Here is a 16,964-nt window from a genome sequence, read left to right as displayed (position 1 = left end):
ACGGTCAACCTGGACTTGCATGACCAATGATCAGGGATGATGGCTACCGTGGTATAATATGAGTTTGACCAAACTGCGGGAGGCAGTGGAAGACAGAAGTGCCTGGAGTGCCCTGCTCCATGGGGTCATGAAGAGTAGGACATGACTAAACAACAACAACATCTGGAGAGTACCCTGCTAGTTGCCCACAATATTGACAGTGCTGAGCCAGGTGGATCAATAGTCTTGACCTGATATCCATTCGTTTCTTATGCTCCTAGCCCAGGCTCATTCTGCTCTAGCGCTTCAAATATTGCTCAGCTTGGAGCTATTGGGCATCCCTGTGCGCTTTCCATTGAAATTAATAACAAGAGTCTGCCAAGTCAGGCCAATGGCCCATCTCATCCATCATTCAGCTCTCACAGCAGCTAGCCAGGTGCCTATGGGAAGCCTGTGAGCAGGACCTGAGCACAACAACCCTCTCTCCACTTGTGATTCCAAGCAACTCCTATTCAGAGCAGAGCCTTACGGACTCTGGCAGTGGGAGTCTAGCCATTAGGGCTAGCAGGCACTGTTAATGTCCACGAATTCGCCTAATTCTCTTTCAAAACCATCCGTGTTGGTGGCCGTTGCTGCCTCTTACAGGAGCGATTTTCACAGTTTAACTGCGCTGTTAGTTTCTTTTGCCTGTCCAACGTTCAGCTTCATTGGTTAGCGCTGAGTTCTAATATTATGAGATGTGGGGGAACCATAGAGTTGAAAGAGACCCTGAGGCAGCTGTTGTAGGTTTATGCGGCTATTCTGCTGAGGCCAGCAAAAGAGCCTCCACATGGTCGGGAGTGCAGGCATGCTGCCCAGTCAGTACCTATTGACAAAGGGGCCTCTGAGGGTCTTTGTGTTCCTGCAGGGACAGCTGCCTGAATGCCTGCCCATCCCTCCTTGCTCTCCCCCCAGTGCACCCCCTTCGCTGATCAGAACAAAATCCCTGCCCCAGGCGCTTGAGCTCCCTAGAATTCCTCAGTTAATGCGGCATAATTGCTACCAGACCTGCACAGGGCTGGAAATGTTGCAGGAAGATTGGAACCAGACTCTGGGGCAGGGGAAGTTCCCTTGGGCAGACAGCGTGCAGGGCAGTGCCCAGCTAACCTGGGTCAAAGTGCGGGTTGAGTCTCCAGGGGTCCCAGAGGAGCTCATTCAGGATCGGTCCCAAAGCCATGAAAACTTGACAGAGAGTCACCCTCTTCAGATCCATCCCATTAATTTGGCCGAGTGAGGCGTCCATTTCCTTTTGCCCAGGGAACCCTCTAATCACAGGAAAGGATCATTTGTGGGCTCCTGTGGGGGCAGGTTTCCTGCCTCGACCCCGCAGAAGAAGCTTGCAAAGTTTACTCAGCACATTCCATGCTGGAGAGGAAAAGTCTGGCGTCCTTGTCAATCGGCAATGATTCTTGCACTCAACCAGGAACTTCTCATAAACCATTGGCCTTTTGGGAAGGGGCTGATGGAAGATGGAGCCCATGACACTGAGAGGGCTACAGAGCCCTATCCTTGTTTCATAATTTCAAATTTAATCCACCTTATGCCTAAACTGCTTGCGTGTGAGTATTGAAAGAGGACCAAAAAAATGACCCAAAGAGCTAATATATTTACTTCAATTACTTTATTGGTTTAAGTGGGGCCGGCTGTTAGTTGTAACAATTAAAAAAACCTGCAAGGCATTTGGGGCAACATGATGCAAATTATTCTAAAGGCAGTGGCAGTATGGCTGCCTCCCCAGCAGAATGAAGCCGCAGCCTTTGGCCAACTACAATGGCGTCTCGCAGGCTGAGAGTCCTTCACCATGAGACGGAGACTTCCGTGCCTGTGTACACTGGCCCAGTCTATGCCAGGTCCTTGATCTGCATTTCTCGCTGACGTGCCTGAGGGTGCAGACACCCTCTGGGCTCTGGACAAACTGAGCAACAGCTGGAATGGGTTGTTCTGTGCTGGACATCATGAATATCCTGGGATTTAGGCTGTACACTTTACACTGGAGCCCACATGCTGAGGACTCCATGACGACACTGACTAGAAGGGAGGTTAAGTCCATTTACAAAGCTCGGTGGCTATCTTCTTGATATGCCCACAGGCACTTGGAGCAGAAGCAAGCAGGGAGGTCTCTAGTTTCCCTCCCCCAGCCCCTATAAGCAGGGATGAAGAAACTGCAGCCCTCCAGCAGTTGCTGCACTACAACTCCCATCATCCTTGACCATTGTCCATGCTGGCTGCAGCTGATGGGAGCTGGAGTCCAACATCATGATGAGGGTCACCTGTTGCCTATTCCTACCCTACAGAGGAGTCTTTCCCAACCATGGGTTCCCAGACGGTCTCAGACTACATCTCCCATTATCCCCGACCACTGGGCTAGGAATGATGGGAGTTGTAGTCCAACAACATCTTGGAACCCAAGGTTGAGAAAGGCTTCTATAGAGGAACCAAAAATCTCTTCGGTAAAGGGCATCTCCCTTAACCAAGTCCTTGGAGCCAGGAGGACACTGTGGTGCAGCTGGCATCTAAAAAAAGCAACCCAAAACGAAGGGAAACCCTGTTTACATTAAAAGAGGCTACATGGCCTTTGAAAGTCTCCCCAGTACAGGAATCTCCCGCTATCACAGATGCCTGGTGCAACGTTATCCTCCAAGGGCCTTGTCAAGCATTTGCCGCCTCAAGGACAGTCGCTCTTCACATCGACACAAATACCTTTGTAGAAGCATTTCCCTTGGCATGTGGTCAAAAATGTCACAGTGCTGACTCTGTCTCTCTGTGCGTGCGCACATGTGCCGTTTGCGATTTTTTATTGTTCAAAACAACTCAGGTGTGTCATTGTTTCAAGGTAGGAGTGAGTCTCTCCGTTCAGCAGGCTGGCTGGCAGGCACAGCTGCCGGCCACGGGGAGACAAGATGGAGTCAGCACAGGATGAAAGTTCCTTAGGAAGCCTCTTAAGCAGGCAGGTTTGGTTCCAGCTGTAGAATACTCTCCCTGAGGGGAACAAATCCCACTGGAAACTCAACCGGGAAAAGGGCTAGGATGTATGAAAGGGATTAAGTGTGCCTCGGTTGGTCATCTAGTTTTAGCATGCCCAGCCTAAGGTTCCAAGCAGAATCCACTGCCAGCTTGGTAGCTGGCGATGAGACAGTCCCCTTCTGTCTGCACATTCATAGTTTATGATTTTGTTAGCATTGCTGAACCTTCCCATTCTCTCTCTCTCTCTCTCTCTCTCTCTCTCTCTCTCTCTCTCTCACACACACACACACACACACACACTCATACACACCACAAGTGCAAAACCACCAAGACATCCATGGAAAGGAATAACTTCCATTTACATGTTTGTGTGTCCCACTTAGCACATCAGCATAGGCATCAGAAGGGGACACGGCTTTTATCTAGTGATATCAAAGGTTAATGGAAGTTCAGCCAGCATTTCAGGAGAAACAAGGCAGGGAGTGGGATCCACGAAGTCTGTCCATGACACCTTATTGCAGCATCCAGTCCCTGACTTATTTCTCCTTCGTTTTCTAGAGAAGTGCAGTCGGGGGCGTAGAGGCGCAAGGACTGCTTTGTGACTTGAAGGCCGATCAGGATTAAAAGCGTTGTGTCTTATCTCTGGTTTTAATTTTGCATTTGGTGAAAGGCTCCCTCTGGAATCCAGTGACACAGTTGCAGCAGTACATCTGTCTGGTTGGAGAATAAAAGAACAAGTCTCCACAACACCCCACCTCCAGATTATCTTGCCGTGCCGATGTTCCTGTACTGACACATGAGAAGGTGCTTAAAGGTTTTCTTGAAGGTGGCGTTGCAAAGAGCGTAACAAGCTGGGTTGATGGTACTGTTGACATAGCACAGCCAGTACCCGATGTACCAGACTGTGTCAGGGACACAATAATCGCAGAAGGTATTAATGAGGACCATCACATTGTAAGGCGTCCATGTCAGGATGAAGGCCAGTAAGATGGCAAAGATGGTTCTGGTGACTTTCTTCTCCCGGGCTGCCATTTGACGCTTCTTCCTGACCTGACTCCTGGCAATGCTAGCAAATTTCCTGGCAACGTTCGCCGGGCGGCTGTTGGACAAGGTGATTGGAGTGGAGCTGGCTTCTTTGTCTGGGACAATCTCAATGGCGGTGACACATTCAGTTCCGGTTTGCTTTGTGACAATCTTGATTTTGGACCACTTGGAGGCAGGGTTAAGCCGTGTCGGGGCTGGACTCTGCCCTTGATCAGCTGGTGCAATTTCCAGCACTGGCTTCTCTTTGTTGGTCTGGGTGATGCTTACCGTGCTGGATTCATTGGACGTCTCCTTCTCCTCCTGGTGGCCAGTGGTCTCTGACTGCTGTAAGGGCTGCTCTTCTACTTTCCCGTTTTTTGCCTCCTCCTTCACCTCCGCCGCTTTCTTTGGAGAGTTGTTGTTATTCTGCTTGACCAGAGGGCTCTTCAGGAAGCCGAGTGACTTGGACTTCTTCTCCTTCTTGCTCTCAGGCTTGTGTCTTCTGATGCGGCTCCGGCTGGCCAGCGAAATGTGGATGTAGAGCACAGTCATGATGACCACGGGGAGGTAGAAAGCCGCGATGGCTGTGCCAAAGGTCACCGCCGGGTTGGAGAGGAACTGGATGTAACACTGCTCTTTCTCAACTGTCCTCTCCCCAACAATGAACTGCCAAAACAAGATGGCGGGCGCCCAGAGGATAAAGGACAATATCCAAGCGACTGCAATCATCAGCCCTGCCATTTTGGTTGTCCGCCTAGCTGGGTAGGTCAGGGGCTTGGTGACACAGAAGTAGCGGTCAAAACTGATGATGAGCAAGTTCATGACAGAGGCGTTGCTCACCACGTAGTCCAGAGCCAGCCAGAGGTCACAGACCACAGCCCCTAGTGGCCAATAGCCCTTGATGATGTAGACTGTGTAGAGGTTCATGGAAAAGACTCCAATTATCAGGTCAGCACAGGCCAAGCTGAAGAGGAAGTAGTTGTTGACAGTCTGAAGCTGGCGGTTCACTTTGATAGACAGCATGACCAAGATATTCCCTACCACGGTGACAAGGCTAAGCGACCCTGTGACGGTGGCTATGAAGACCATCTCCACCGTCTTATACTTGGGGGTGTCCTCCTTGGTGAAGTTGTCGTTGGTGAAGTTGGGCATCTTTATCAGCTGAGAAGACAAGTTGTATGCAGAATCTGCGGAAAGAGAGGCAGGGAGAGAAAGACATTGAAGAAAGATTATGCATCTGCAACACTCGGTCAGGAACGTCAGTGTGGTGCAAGCCTTAAAGGGTCAGATAAGAACTGGGGAGACCCAGGTTTGGATCCCCACTCAGTAATGAAGCTCATACCTTGGCCCTGTTGACTAACTAGTCCAGGCTTTAAGATCTGGAACAATACCTTGTTGAAAGGTCTCTGTGCCCTTCCATCTCCTAGACTTGGTCTGTGTTTGAAGCACATGACTTCCCCCTTCCCAAGTCCTGGGAACTGTAGTTTGTTAAGGCTGCTGGGAACTGTAGCACTGTGGGGGCTAGTTCCTGGGATTTTTTGGGTGATGCCATGGGCTTTAAAGGTCTAGTGTGTATGCAGCCTCAGAAAACATTTCAACCTGGCCAGCCTGCAGAGCAATAGATAAAGCAAACCTGAACGTTACTACCAGGAAGTTGCAGGAGGGCGCTAAACAAATTGGGAAAGAAGCCAGTGTCCTGTTCCACCCCTGGATGGATTGTCAGCTCAGCCAGAACAGTCGTGTCTCTTCAAAGCCCAGTATTTTCCCAGGCCTGTGTTATCTTTAACCCATGTCTGAAAAATCCTTCTGTACTGTTTCCATCTGCCCCCAAATCTCTCCAGCCCCCTCCAAGGGAGCTATTTATGACAGCAGCTTGCCTGGTGGAGTGGGGCAGCCTCAGAAGGAGCTTACAACCTTTTTCAAATTATTTCATGAGTTTATGTAGATGCACGGAGCTCCAGAGAAAACAAGTGAGATTGGGGAGGGGGGTTGTGACCATCTAATAGGCCTGTGGATCCTGCATTCTGTAAGGTTTTGCTGAGGGGAGCCCACCCTCTGCTGGATATTCTTGGTATTGTACCATTGCAGTCAGCAGCCCGAGGACTTCTGCAAAGTCCGCCTCTTTTCCAGCACAGTGTGCCGTTATACAGTGGTACCTCGGGTTACAGACGCTTCAGGTTACAGACTCCGCTAACCCAGAAATAGTACCTCGGGTTAAGAACTTTGCTTCAGGATGAGAACAGAAATCGTGCGGCGGCAGCAGGAGTCCCAATAGCTAAAGTGATACCTCAGGTTAAGAACAGTTTCAGGTTAAGAACAGACCTCTGGAACGAATTAAGTTCTTAACCCGAGGTACCACTGTAAAAGACTTTTCCTAGGCCTGGGGACACATTCTTCTGTGCAAGTAGGAGAAATGTTCGCTGTTTGCCTGTGATACAGCGTTTGGCTTAGCTTGCAGTAGAGTGTGGGCCACCGTAGCCACTTAAAATGAGTCAGTTTCCCTAAATTGTGTGCAGACTGTCTGTCAGGGCTTCTGGAACAGTGGCGTAGGGTGGGGGGTGCAGGGGGGGGCCGACCGCACCGGGCGCAACATCTGGGGGTTAGGGTTAGGGGGCGCAAATCCACGGGTTAGGGGGCGCAAATTACTTGCCTTGCCCTGGGTGCTGACAACCCACGCTACGCCACTGTTCTGGAATACCCCACGGGACCCATGGGATTTTACTGGTACTTTCAGCATGGCTGCAAATGCTTTGGGGGAGCAATTGCCTAGATTTCCTACAGTGGCGGTTTAAAGGCGGAGCGACCAGTGCAGTCACAGTGGGAGCCACAATGCAGGGGCACGAAAACAACACTGCAGGGTGGAGCATGAGAGGCAGGGAGAGCTGAATTTCAACATCGCATAGGGCACTGCTGAAATTTGGGAGCCCAAAGTCCACCACTGTTTCTTTGCACTGTCATGCCCAGTGCACCACATTACACTATTCCTGGTTTAAGAGGGAAGCACACTTGTGCAAATCCTTTTTCTCCTTCCTGTCTTATCAAATGCACTGTGGACTGCATTAGGGCTGCCATACATCCAGAACAGTGGCGTAGCGTGGGTTGTCAGCACCCGGGGCAAGGCAAGTAATTTGTGCCCCCTAACCCGTGGATTTGCGCCCCCTAACCCTAACCCCCAGATGTTGCGCCCGGTGCGGTCGGCCCCCCCTGCACCCCCCACGCTGTGCCACTGATCCAGAATTCCCAAGACATATCCAGAATACTGCAGTCGGCAGCAGTGGCCAGGCGGAAATCAGGCCTCCCCAAAAGTCTAGGAAAATCCAGACATTTAGCAGCCCATGCCGATTTTCCATAAAAATAGCTCCCAAATGGCATATTCTGTTTTGCAATTTTGCCAAAAAAAGCTCAACAACTTATTAATCTGGGGGTCCCTTTCAAATGTTCAGTTACCCCAGGGGGCAGAGTGTCTGCATTTTCTTCCAGCCTTCCTAGGAATAAAAGAATCATAGAGTTGGAAGGGACCCCAAGGGTCATTCCTAGTCGAACCCCCTGCAATTTAGGAATCTTTGATAAGGAAAGCACAAGTTCCTCCTCAGTGAGGGGTTGGGAATCTGTGATTGCAGCTGTTGGTAGACTGCCCCTGTCAGCATGGTCAATGGGCAGGTCTGATGGCAGTTATAGTCCCAAAACATGGGGGGGGGCACCAGGTTGGGAAAAGTTGCTTCATATCATTCTGATCATTAATATATTTACTCAGAAGGAAGTCACACTGGTTTCAATATTGCTTCCGTCCATAGTTTATGTGCAAAAATTTAATGAAAATAAATATTACAAAAATAAGGCTTGCATACAAATGTTTAGGACTGCAGCCTTAATTCTAATTCTAATTCTAATTCTAATTTAAGATTTTGTTTTCCTTATTATTTGTCTTCCCCAGGTGCTTCTAAAATTCAAGAGAACAATAAGAGGAAGCCTCCTTGATCTGTCTCTGAGAAGCAGGATCCGAGTGGGTAGAAAGGATTGCTTTTAGCAGCGGCATAACAGAACATACAGCTCAACGGGGGGAGGACATTTCTGAGCATAGCAATGCAGCGATGGAAAGTTTTACCTGCTGAATTTCTGCATGTTATGCAGCTCTTAACGGCGTAGGAATGCTGGCAGAAAAAAGAGAACAAGCAATCACGGGTACCAGGTTGCATCAGAGGTCTCTTGACAAATAGTTCAGTAAAATAATCCAGATCGCTCAAGTAAGTGACTCATAAGTCAGGCTAGTGAAGCAAGTGAGAATAATATTAATATTCCCTGTTCAAGGAGCGAGAAGGAGGCAACTCTGAGGTGAAAAGGGCAGGGGGGGGGAGCAAAATGGTGATGAAACAAATACTGTATTGAAAGGATAAGTGAAATCTACCTCTAGACAAGGTTACATCTATTTACTCTAAATTCAGCTGAGGCTGAATGAGTTATTATTGTTATTCTTGATTAAATTTAAATGGCTGGCTATCAATAAACCTCCTCCGGTAGCTTACAAAACACACGAAAAACCAAATTTCATACTATGTTTATAAATGCAAAGTTCAGTAAGTAAAACAACCAAAATCATTAGCAATTGGTGCGATGCAGCGACAGGTCTTTCATTTGCCCTCGCTGATTAAAATTGGCACCCACCAGTTAATCAGACAAAGTTTTAATCGGTTAATCTACCAATTGAACCAATTAAACCCTGCAGTCCTAGTTGAAAAACTCTCGCCCAATCAGAAAAGCAATTTGACTATTCCATCACATAAATGAACAAGCCTTTGCAAGATAATTCCTAACTCTTGACAGGGGGGAAGGCGGGGGGGGGGGAGAGGGAGAGAGAGAGAGTCTCTGAGACAGGCTGTGTCACTTCACTGCCTAGAAGTGGCTGCCGTTTCTAGGTCAGCTTCTCAGCCTGAAGCTACCAATTATCTCCTCCGGCCCTGGCCAGGTTCTGCAGATTTTAATAGGACAATGAAATCCTTGCTCTGTAAACCGGCAGCTCCCCCATTTCCACAAGCTCCTCCAGAGATGGCTTCAGTGTATCATCCTTGCACAATCCCCATGTGATGGGAAACTGTTCTGACAGCCTGAGGCTGTTTCCTTCTCTCTCCTCAACCTCCCAAGCCACCCAAGGCCCCGTAGCTGGAATAAATGAAGGATGAACTCCACTCGGAGGCAGCCTGAGAGAAAGCTGGTGAAAGAGCGCCATATCCCCAGTTAAGTTTTTTCGCACAGTGAGATTAGGATGGAGAAGATGTTGTGGATGAGACCAGGCTGTGTGGGCAATAATAAAACATTAGCAAGTCCTTTCTACTTATTAGCCTGGTTTAATAAGACAAGGTCTTGTGAAGTCAGAACAGAACTGAACAATATATATAGGAAAACTCCCAGTGGAAATATCCTGTTTTGTGACAAGAATGTTTCAGTTACAAGACAGCTTATTATACTTGGGCAGTGGAAAGCTCGGTTTGCCCAAAAGCCAACAGAATGCCTTTAAGCTACGTCACTATCTCTAGGCCTAGACAACCTCGCAAGGCTGTTAAGAGGATAAAATGAGCACTTTGAAATAGGACTGGGTAGAAATATGAAGGAGGGAGGGAGCGAGGAGATCATGGGAATTTGGTTTGTTGACAAATTTCTAGCTGCAGAATCTAATTTTGGTTGAGATGGAGGCTAGATCATTTTCTTCTTCTGCCAAAGGTAGAAGCAGTGAAAGTACTGGGAGAAATGTAAGTCAGCAAGCCAACTTTTGTGAAAAGCCCCTTTTTCATCAGAATCAACTGGAATTCAGATGCAGTTTCTTTTTACTTTTTGAGTAATGGCTTCTTCACGCCATATGGACTAGGTTGCACATAATGCCAAACCATAATTAAAACAAACTGAGGTTCATAAGCCGACAACAGGCAATGAACAAACCATAGCTAAGCTGCTGTGGTTTGGATGCTTGAATAAACCATGGCTTAATACACTATAGTTTAACAAACCATTGCTTAGCATTATGTGCAAACCAAGCCAGTGGGATTGGCTTCTGAGTCTTAGCCTTGCATGGCCCAAAGTGAGCATTCTGGTGAGCTGAAATAAAACATCAACAAATCAGTTTCTCCCTCTTCTCTCTCACTCGTGCATCTTCTGTTCGTGATGTTTTCCATTTCCCTTTGCCCCCAGTATTATTCATCCCCTTTCTTGTGTCTCTTTCCCCTGTTTACTGCTGTCTGGCATATCTGTAGAGTGCAAGGGCCCAGGAGAAATTGCAGATCTGACGCAATGATGTTTTGAAAAAGGTTCTCTGGGCATGATAACCATTGGGAGCAATAAAGATAGATGCCAATTGGATTTGCTCCTTTCCACTCTTCTGGAGAGGTCAGCAGATGGCTTTGCAGACACACTTTGACCAGTAATCTGGGACAAACTCAATTTCGGTCCTCCTCATCCCCTACCTCCCACCTTTGTGTTTTACAGATGGTTTGGCTTCCTCTATGGTTGTGTTCACACTGCTCTTTACTGTGCCTCCACCATATCTATCCTGTCATTTCTTACAAAATTCTGAGTTTTGATGTGTTTCCCCTCCAAACCAGCTTTGATTCAAATTGAGAAAAAATAACAACCTGGCTGCGTTTAAAGCAGGTAATGGATTCCCAGCCTTTATATTGCCATCACCTTCGTGGCCTTGTTACACCTGGGAGGTAAGATTGAGCAGTATTGTTCAAGAAAAGAAATCCAAAAAGTCAGAGAGGCTATTACTGGGTGGGAAAATGGGGGAAATAGTTTTCCTAAACACACTTACTAGGAGAGTAGGCATCAGTCAACATAATAAGACGTATACACAGACATACATGGGCATAGCAAGGATTTTTGTTGGGGATGGGCAGCCCAAGTTTTTGAGCTTTTTTCATGGGTAAATATACCCCCAAGACTTTGGTTGGGTGGCAGGCTTCTGCTAGGGGGACAGAACCTACGGTAAGTTAATTGAGTACTGTCAGGGGTTCAGAAGGAGAGACACAGGAGTACTTTCAATGCTTTTCAATAATTTGCATGCTATAGCCATGCAGACATATTGCATGTTGAGAGGACATAAGCCCCTCTGCCTGAGGACTAGAAACTTTGCATCATTCTGATATGTCTTCAAGTCCTTAGAAGACACGACTTATCACTTTTCTCCATGCCATAAGGACTACCAACCTGAGATGTCTGTGTACACCTATGAATTTGTGCAGGAGGAGAATTGCTCTGTGCATCTAGCATGTGTTGGACTTTAGAAGGCAACATGTTAGTTCAGGTCCCCAGAATGGAGAGACATTTTAGCAAAAAAAAAAAAAAAAAGCATGCAGAATGCCCCTCCCCCAGAAAACCCATCTTGTAAGGCAAAAAAAAAATTCATTTAGGCAATGATTGAAGTGCACACAAGAAAGCAAAAATATTCAAAGACATAATTGCCAAACATCAGAGTTACAGTACAGAGACATGGAAGATAAACTGCCCAGACGGGATTTTTTTAAGAGATCAGAAGGACAGGAAAAAGAAAATAAAAAAGATTTTACAGACCATAAAATCTCTTGTTTTCAGTATGCTACCCAAACTGGCAGCAAGTGACTAGATTTCATACTCGTTGCTGTGAAGGCAGTGCTTATAGATTTCCCAATTTATTTATTTTCTTTCTAGAGCCCCTCAGGCTATGCTGAACTTCCTGGGGTATGGATGTGTGCATGCCTGCACACTGCAGACACATGGATGTGTGCATGCACACAAATGACAGCACAGTCCTATGTGTGTCCACTCAGAAGTAAGTCCCACTAAGTTCAGCGGGGCTTTCTCCCAGCTAAGTACATATACAGCCTAAGTCTCCTTCCGTCTTGCTAGAATACCCTCAGATATGTTCTCTAAATGGGAAAGTGCAGCAACTAAAAACAGGCTAAGTGGAAGCATCTGCCCAATAAGAATAATCACCAGGGGGAGAAAAAGGACAAACACTAATAAGTCTGTAGGAGGAACATGTAGATACGGGAACAACATGAATTAGATAAACCAATTAATTTCTCTAAGCAATATGAATGTAATCTCCTCCCAGAGGAGATTGGCCTCTGATCTGTGGTTATTAAATCAGGACCTTTGGAGAAGAACAGAGCTTGGGAAGAGGTAGGTTGGTGGGCTGTCTCCTTCCCAGACAGCAAAAAGGGTTGATGTGATTATTTATTTCCTTTTAGATGCATTATAAGAAAAGAAAAGAAAACAAAACAAAACAAGCTTTCTGGTACCCATCCAAATCAGCAGGCTGCCTCCAGCATTGAAACCTACACATTCCCCTTTCCCCATGTCAACTCTATACCTCGCCCTACCAGGAAACAAACAAACAAACCAGGGCAGAGCCCTCATCACAAACTTGGACTCTAAGGAAACTCAATTTTGCTGTCAATAAATGTGGCAAGAATGCGCACTGAGAGCCATAACCCGAACAAGAAATCTGCGGTAGGTTTCTAAAACAACAATTTGTGACAAGGCAATGAAGAATTGTAATGCTCTTGTTAGGGCTGGAGTGGTGGTGGAGGAATGCTTCAGATGTAGGGCACTTCTTTTGGTGAAGGTTTAAGGCATGAGCAGAGTCCTTGAGGAGGCAAGCGATTTATGGAGATTTCTAGGGTAGGTGGTGTTTTGGAGGAGGGCCTGTCCATGCATATTCAGTTAGTAGACATTTTTAAAATAAATCTATGATGTGGCCACACGCGGAACACACTCCATACACTTTTGCTGGTGAAAAGGTTTGGTTTGGTGAAAAGTGCTAAAAATATGGAAATGGAGGTTTGGCATACAAAAAAAGGTTAAAACTCCACCAAGAATGATTGTTGTTCTCATTGTAAGTGAATTGATCAAAAGGCGGACAATCTTCTTGAAATGAACGATGGATTCAGAGACAATGAGCAACAATGGTCAGCTGAGTACAGGTTTCCGGACGATCTCTCGCATTTCCTACCAAACGTATTCCGCCTCCTCCAATGCCTGCAATTCATATAACTGCTCTGCATATGAATAATTGCTTTTTATCTCTCGCCCAGATTTCATTCTGCTTATGTCAAACAGGTTGTTTGGATAAATAATTCATCACAACTGCAAACTGCAATTTTTCGCACCCCTTCTACCCACATTTGAAAAGAGCGAAGGCAACGGGCAAAATGTGTAAGGTCATGATCAACAATTCAGACAACCTGTTCAAGCCTTGTGGTGGCTGGGGCAGGGAGTGGGGAGGGCAAGGAGCATAGAAGGTTGTGTGAACTAGCTCTAGCAGTGAAACTAAGGAGATCTTTAATGGTACAAAAACTAAACAGTGTGTGACTCTGAGAAGCCAGTCATCAACTACTATACCCTGTACGTCATCAACTTGCTGTTCACACTACATACAGTTCACACAAACACACACACAAACACACACACACACACTCACGGGTTTACTTTCAATAAGTGGAATCTTGGCTTTGATCCATGTTGCTTGCTTGGTAACAGCAACAGCTAATTAAATCGCACACGGGTGAATCAGAGATGTAGTGCTCAGCGGCTAGGCACCAAATACACAATAATCAAGTGTGAAGAAATCAAGTAATAGATTTTTTTCTAGACATTCCTTCAGAAGTTTGCTCCAGGTGTTTAGTGGTTCAGTCTTTCGTTCACACAGCAATGCTGTTAGGAGGTTGTTTGTTAGCCAGTTAGTTCATGGATTTTACATATCATGGTCTACGGTTCTACAGTCGCTAAGGAGAAAAAAAATGCCACCAAGGAATACTCAGAAGGAAACAGAACTAAGAACTGCATAAGTGCTTGAAAAATAAATGAAATTGTACCTTCATGTGGAAGGGAGAACACTGATGGAATGAATAAGATAATGGTGCAAAAATATAATGAATGCCATGTTCCTTCTCCCTTCCCCCGCCTCCTCATTACGCCTTTTCCCTTAGCAGGAGCACTCGTAGACAAAGGCACTTTGCAAGTATTTTTTTAAAACGTGCTTTTTGTTGCTATCGGTGTAATGGTTGGTGTGTTAAACGTGTTGCTATGTGCCATGCGAAAGGGGTGGGAGGGTTGGAATCAGGTAGACAAAGGCTACGTGTGTCCCTCTCCCCACTGTGTTTCAAGTCCCCTTTTTTTATATCGCTTTACACCCCAGAGAGGGGGGCAGAGATGCCACCACCTGATGAACATTGTCTCCTTCGTTTCCTTTCACCTGCAGCTATCTCCTAGTCAATCGAGCTATGTGCAACAGCCACACCTCAGCTTGACCATAGCTTCAGTTTCTAATGAAACGGAAGCTGGTTTGAGGGAAAACTCATTGGGCAACAGTGCTTCTCAAGAAACTGCAGGATACATATGGATTGTGGCTAACCTTATGGGTGGTCAGCTTCAAACGCCAATAGTGGGAGCACACTGGAGCTTGGATCAAAGGGTCAAGTGTACACAGCCAAAGAGGGGTGGGAATCCTAACCCTACTTACCTGGGAGTGAGCCCCATTGAATTCAATGGCTCTTACATCTGAGCAGACATAGATAGGGCTGCAGTCTTAATATGCTTAAAGGTTTGGGATGATCAGGATGTGGGATTAAGGGAAGACATATATAACGGATCTAAACTTTCAGAAATGTATCTAGATACATTTTCATTGCATGGGGGTGTAGGAGCCAACTCCTAGGGGCCAAGGTCCCTTCGTATCCCCCAATAAAATATTTGAGCGAGCCGGCCCTCCACCAAGTTGATGGGCATTCAAATGGTATGTGTGAGATCGATTGTGTGAACAGGGCTTCCCTCCTCCCCCAAAATATTTTATTCAAGTTAGCACCCCTGCATGGGGGCCTTTTAATATTGTTCATACACAAGATGTTTAAAGCTTCCATAGGGATTTATTCCCTTTGTATTATGTCAAAGAGTTCAGAGCAAAGTACATACTGCAGATCTTCCACCACCACCACTGCCAGTTTATCTTCACGAAAACCCTGTGGAGATTAGATTGCGAGGTAGGGATTGGCCCCAAGTCACCCAGTAAGCTTCCTGGCTAAGTGGGGATTTGAACCTGCATCTCCCTACTCCTAGTCTGATGTGCTAACCACTACACAACACAAACACGGCCTGACCTGTTCCACAAAAGCACAGAGAAATTACCTCAGCCAGAAGAAGCAGAGGTAGATTAACCTCCCCTCTTCAGAGATTGTAGTTATGGCCTGCAGATGTCTAGCAGGACATCTCTCCCCTCCTTGGTACTCCTGCCAGCAGGGCTAAAAGCTGTAACCTGAGAGTAAATCCCATTGAATTCAATGGGATAGGTGTCAAATTGAATTTGATGGGACTTATATAGACTTGCTCTGTAAAAACTAAGCTGCTTTCTTAGTGTATGGAAACTTTTTGCACCAGCAATCGGCATATAAAAAGATCCTGCATGTAGATGTCTAACGAAGCCTTTGCAAATGTGTACTAAGGATTCACACTAAGGCCCTTTTCCATGGGCATAGCCAAGGGGGACAGGGAGGGGCAGCGCCCCCCATCAATAAAAATCAATAATAATACATAGCTAACTGAGGTTCTGCCCCCCCACAAAAGGCCTGCCTCCCCCTAACAAAAATCCTGTCTATGCCCAGGCCCTTTTCACTGGAACATGAGCTTGAGGAAGGATCCTGAGCAGCTTCTACAGGATAGGTAGGATCGTGTGTGTGTGTGCGCGCGCGCGCGTGTGTGCAATAAGCCTGCCCTCCTTCCAGTACAAATCTATCCCTGCTTAGAAGCCTCTGTTTTTGCAAATGAAGTTGCCCCTGTGAAGTCCATAGCCCTTAATGCCACTGTGCCCTTCTCGTGGAATGTGCCAGGAATCTAAGGAATCCTGTTTCTATAGGAACCTGGTTTTGGTGAAGAGATTCACCGGCACATGTGGCCAACAGCCACTAGGTGGCGCGCTTGATTCTGGGAAATAAGCTTTAAAAAGCGAAAGCCTCCTCTTGCTGCGCTAACAGTAAGTGGTGTTGATAGGTCAATACTATTACATCTGATTGATCAGTGTGGCACTGCCAAGACTATGGCATCCTACTGATAACAGCTTTGATCCTGTTAACAGGCAGGGTTCTTCTCCAGCTGAGCCCCAGACAGTTGTTTGCAAAGGTTGATTTGGACAATACACTTTTCGCCTGCGGAGAAACTCCTGACATAGAGGAACACAGCAAACTGATGCGATACTGAGTTGGACTACTGCTCCATCCAGTTCAGCGTCAACTATACTGATCAGCAGAGTTTCAGGCTGGAGATATTCCCATTCTTACCTGGCCAGAGAATGAACCTGAGACCATTTACATGCAAAACAGATGCTCCACAGATTCCTCTTAACCTTGCCAGGCATGTGCTTATGTGAGAAAACATAAATGTATGAAATGAGTCGTCAGAACTATGGACCACAATAATGCCCAAGTACTCAGTAGCACTTTCTCCCCAGCTCCCGTTGTCACAGAAGGGTTTGGATTTGATATCCTGCTTTATGACTACCCAAAGGAGTCTCAAAGTGGCTAACATTCTCTTTTCCCTTCTTCCCCCACAACAAACACTCTTGTGAGGTGAGTGGGGCTGAGAGACTTCAGAGAAGTGTGACTGGCCCAAGGTCACCCAGCAGCTGCATGTGGAGGAGCGGAGACGCAAACCCGGTTCCCCAGATTACAAGTCTACCGCTCTTAACCACTACACCACACTGGCTCTCAGCAATTGCACCACACTGGCTCCCAGCAATTGCTGTGACATCCACTGCTTGCTTCACATGTTATTGTCTGTCATCTGTCTGTCTGTCTGTCTGTCTATCTGTCTAGTTACTTTGTCAAATGCTTTGCCTCTCCCATTGCAATCAAAGCAAACCGAAATAATTCACAAATGAAAACAATTTGGTCCTGAAAGTAAATCTAATGATCACCAGGCAAGAAGGCTAACCAAACAACACC

The 16,964-nt window shown here is 46.6% G+C and overlaps 1 protein-coding gene across 2 annotated transcripts in view; it reads right to left on the bottom strand.

Moving 5' to 3' along the window:
- Window positions 1-1,641: 1,641 nt before the first annotated feature.
- The window catches only part of CHRM4 (cholinergic receptor muscarinic 4), a 47,898-nt gene continuing 32,575 nt past the window's right edge, over window positions 1,642-16,964 (bottom strand). Inside the window, exons 2-3 of one of the 2 annotated variants that reach the window (XR_014567203.1) lie at window positions 2,414-5,192; window positions 1,642-2,358 (exon numbers count right to left, since the gene is read on the bottom strand). Coding sequence is in view for 1 of the 2 variants with exons in the window: in XM_083751094.1 (XP_083607220.1) it covers window positions 3,745-5,192 (1,448 nt within the window). In the remaining variant the exon portion in view is untranslated. Of the gene's footprint in view, window positions 5,193-16,964 lie in introns of both variants that reach the window. The other variant, XM_083751094.1, reaches the window with a different exon arrangement.

The sequence above is a fragment of the Podarcis gaigeae genome (assembly GCF_964106915.1).
Source record: "Podarcis gaigeae genome assembly, chromosome: 1".
Taxonomy (NCBI): domain Eukaryota; kingdom Metazoa; phylum Chordata; class Lepidosauria; order Squamata; family Lacertidae; genus Podarcis; species Podarcis gaigeae.
The sequence above is the reverse complement of the archived record's forward strand: the minus strand, read 5'-3'. Positions and strand labels throughout refer to the sequence as shown.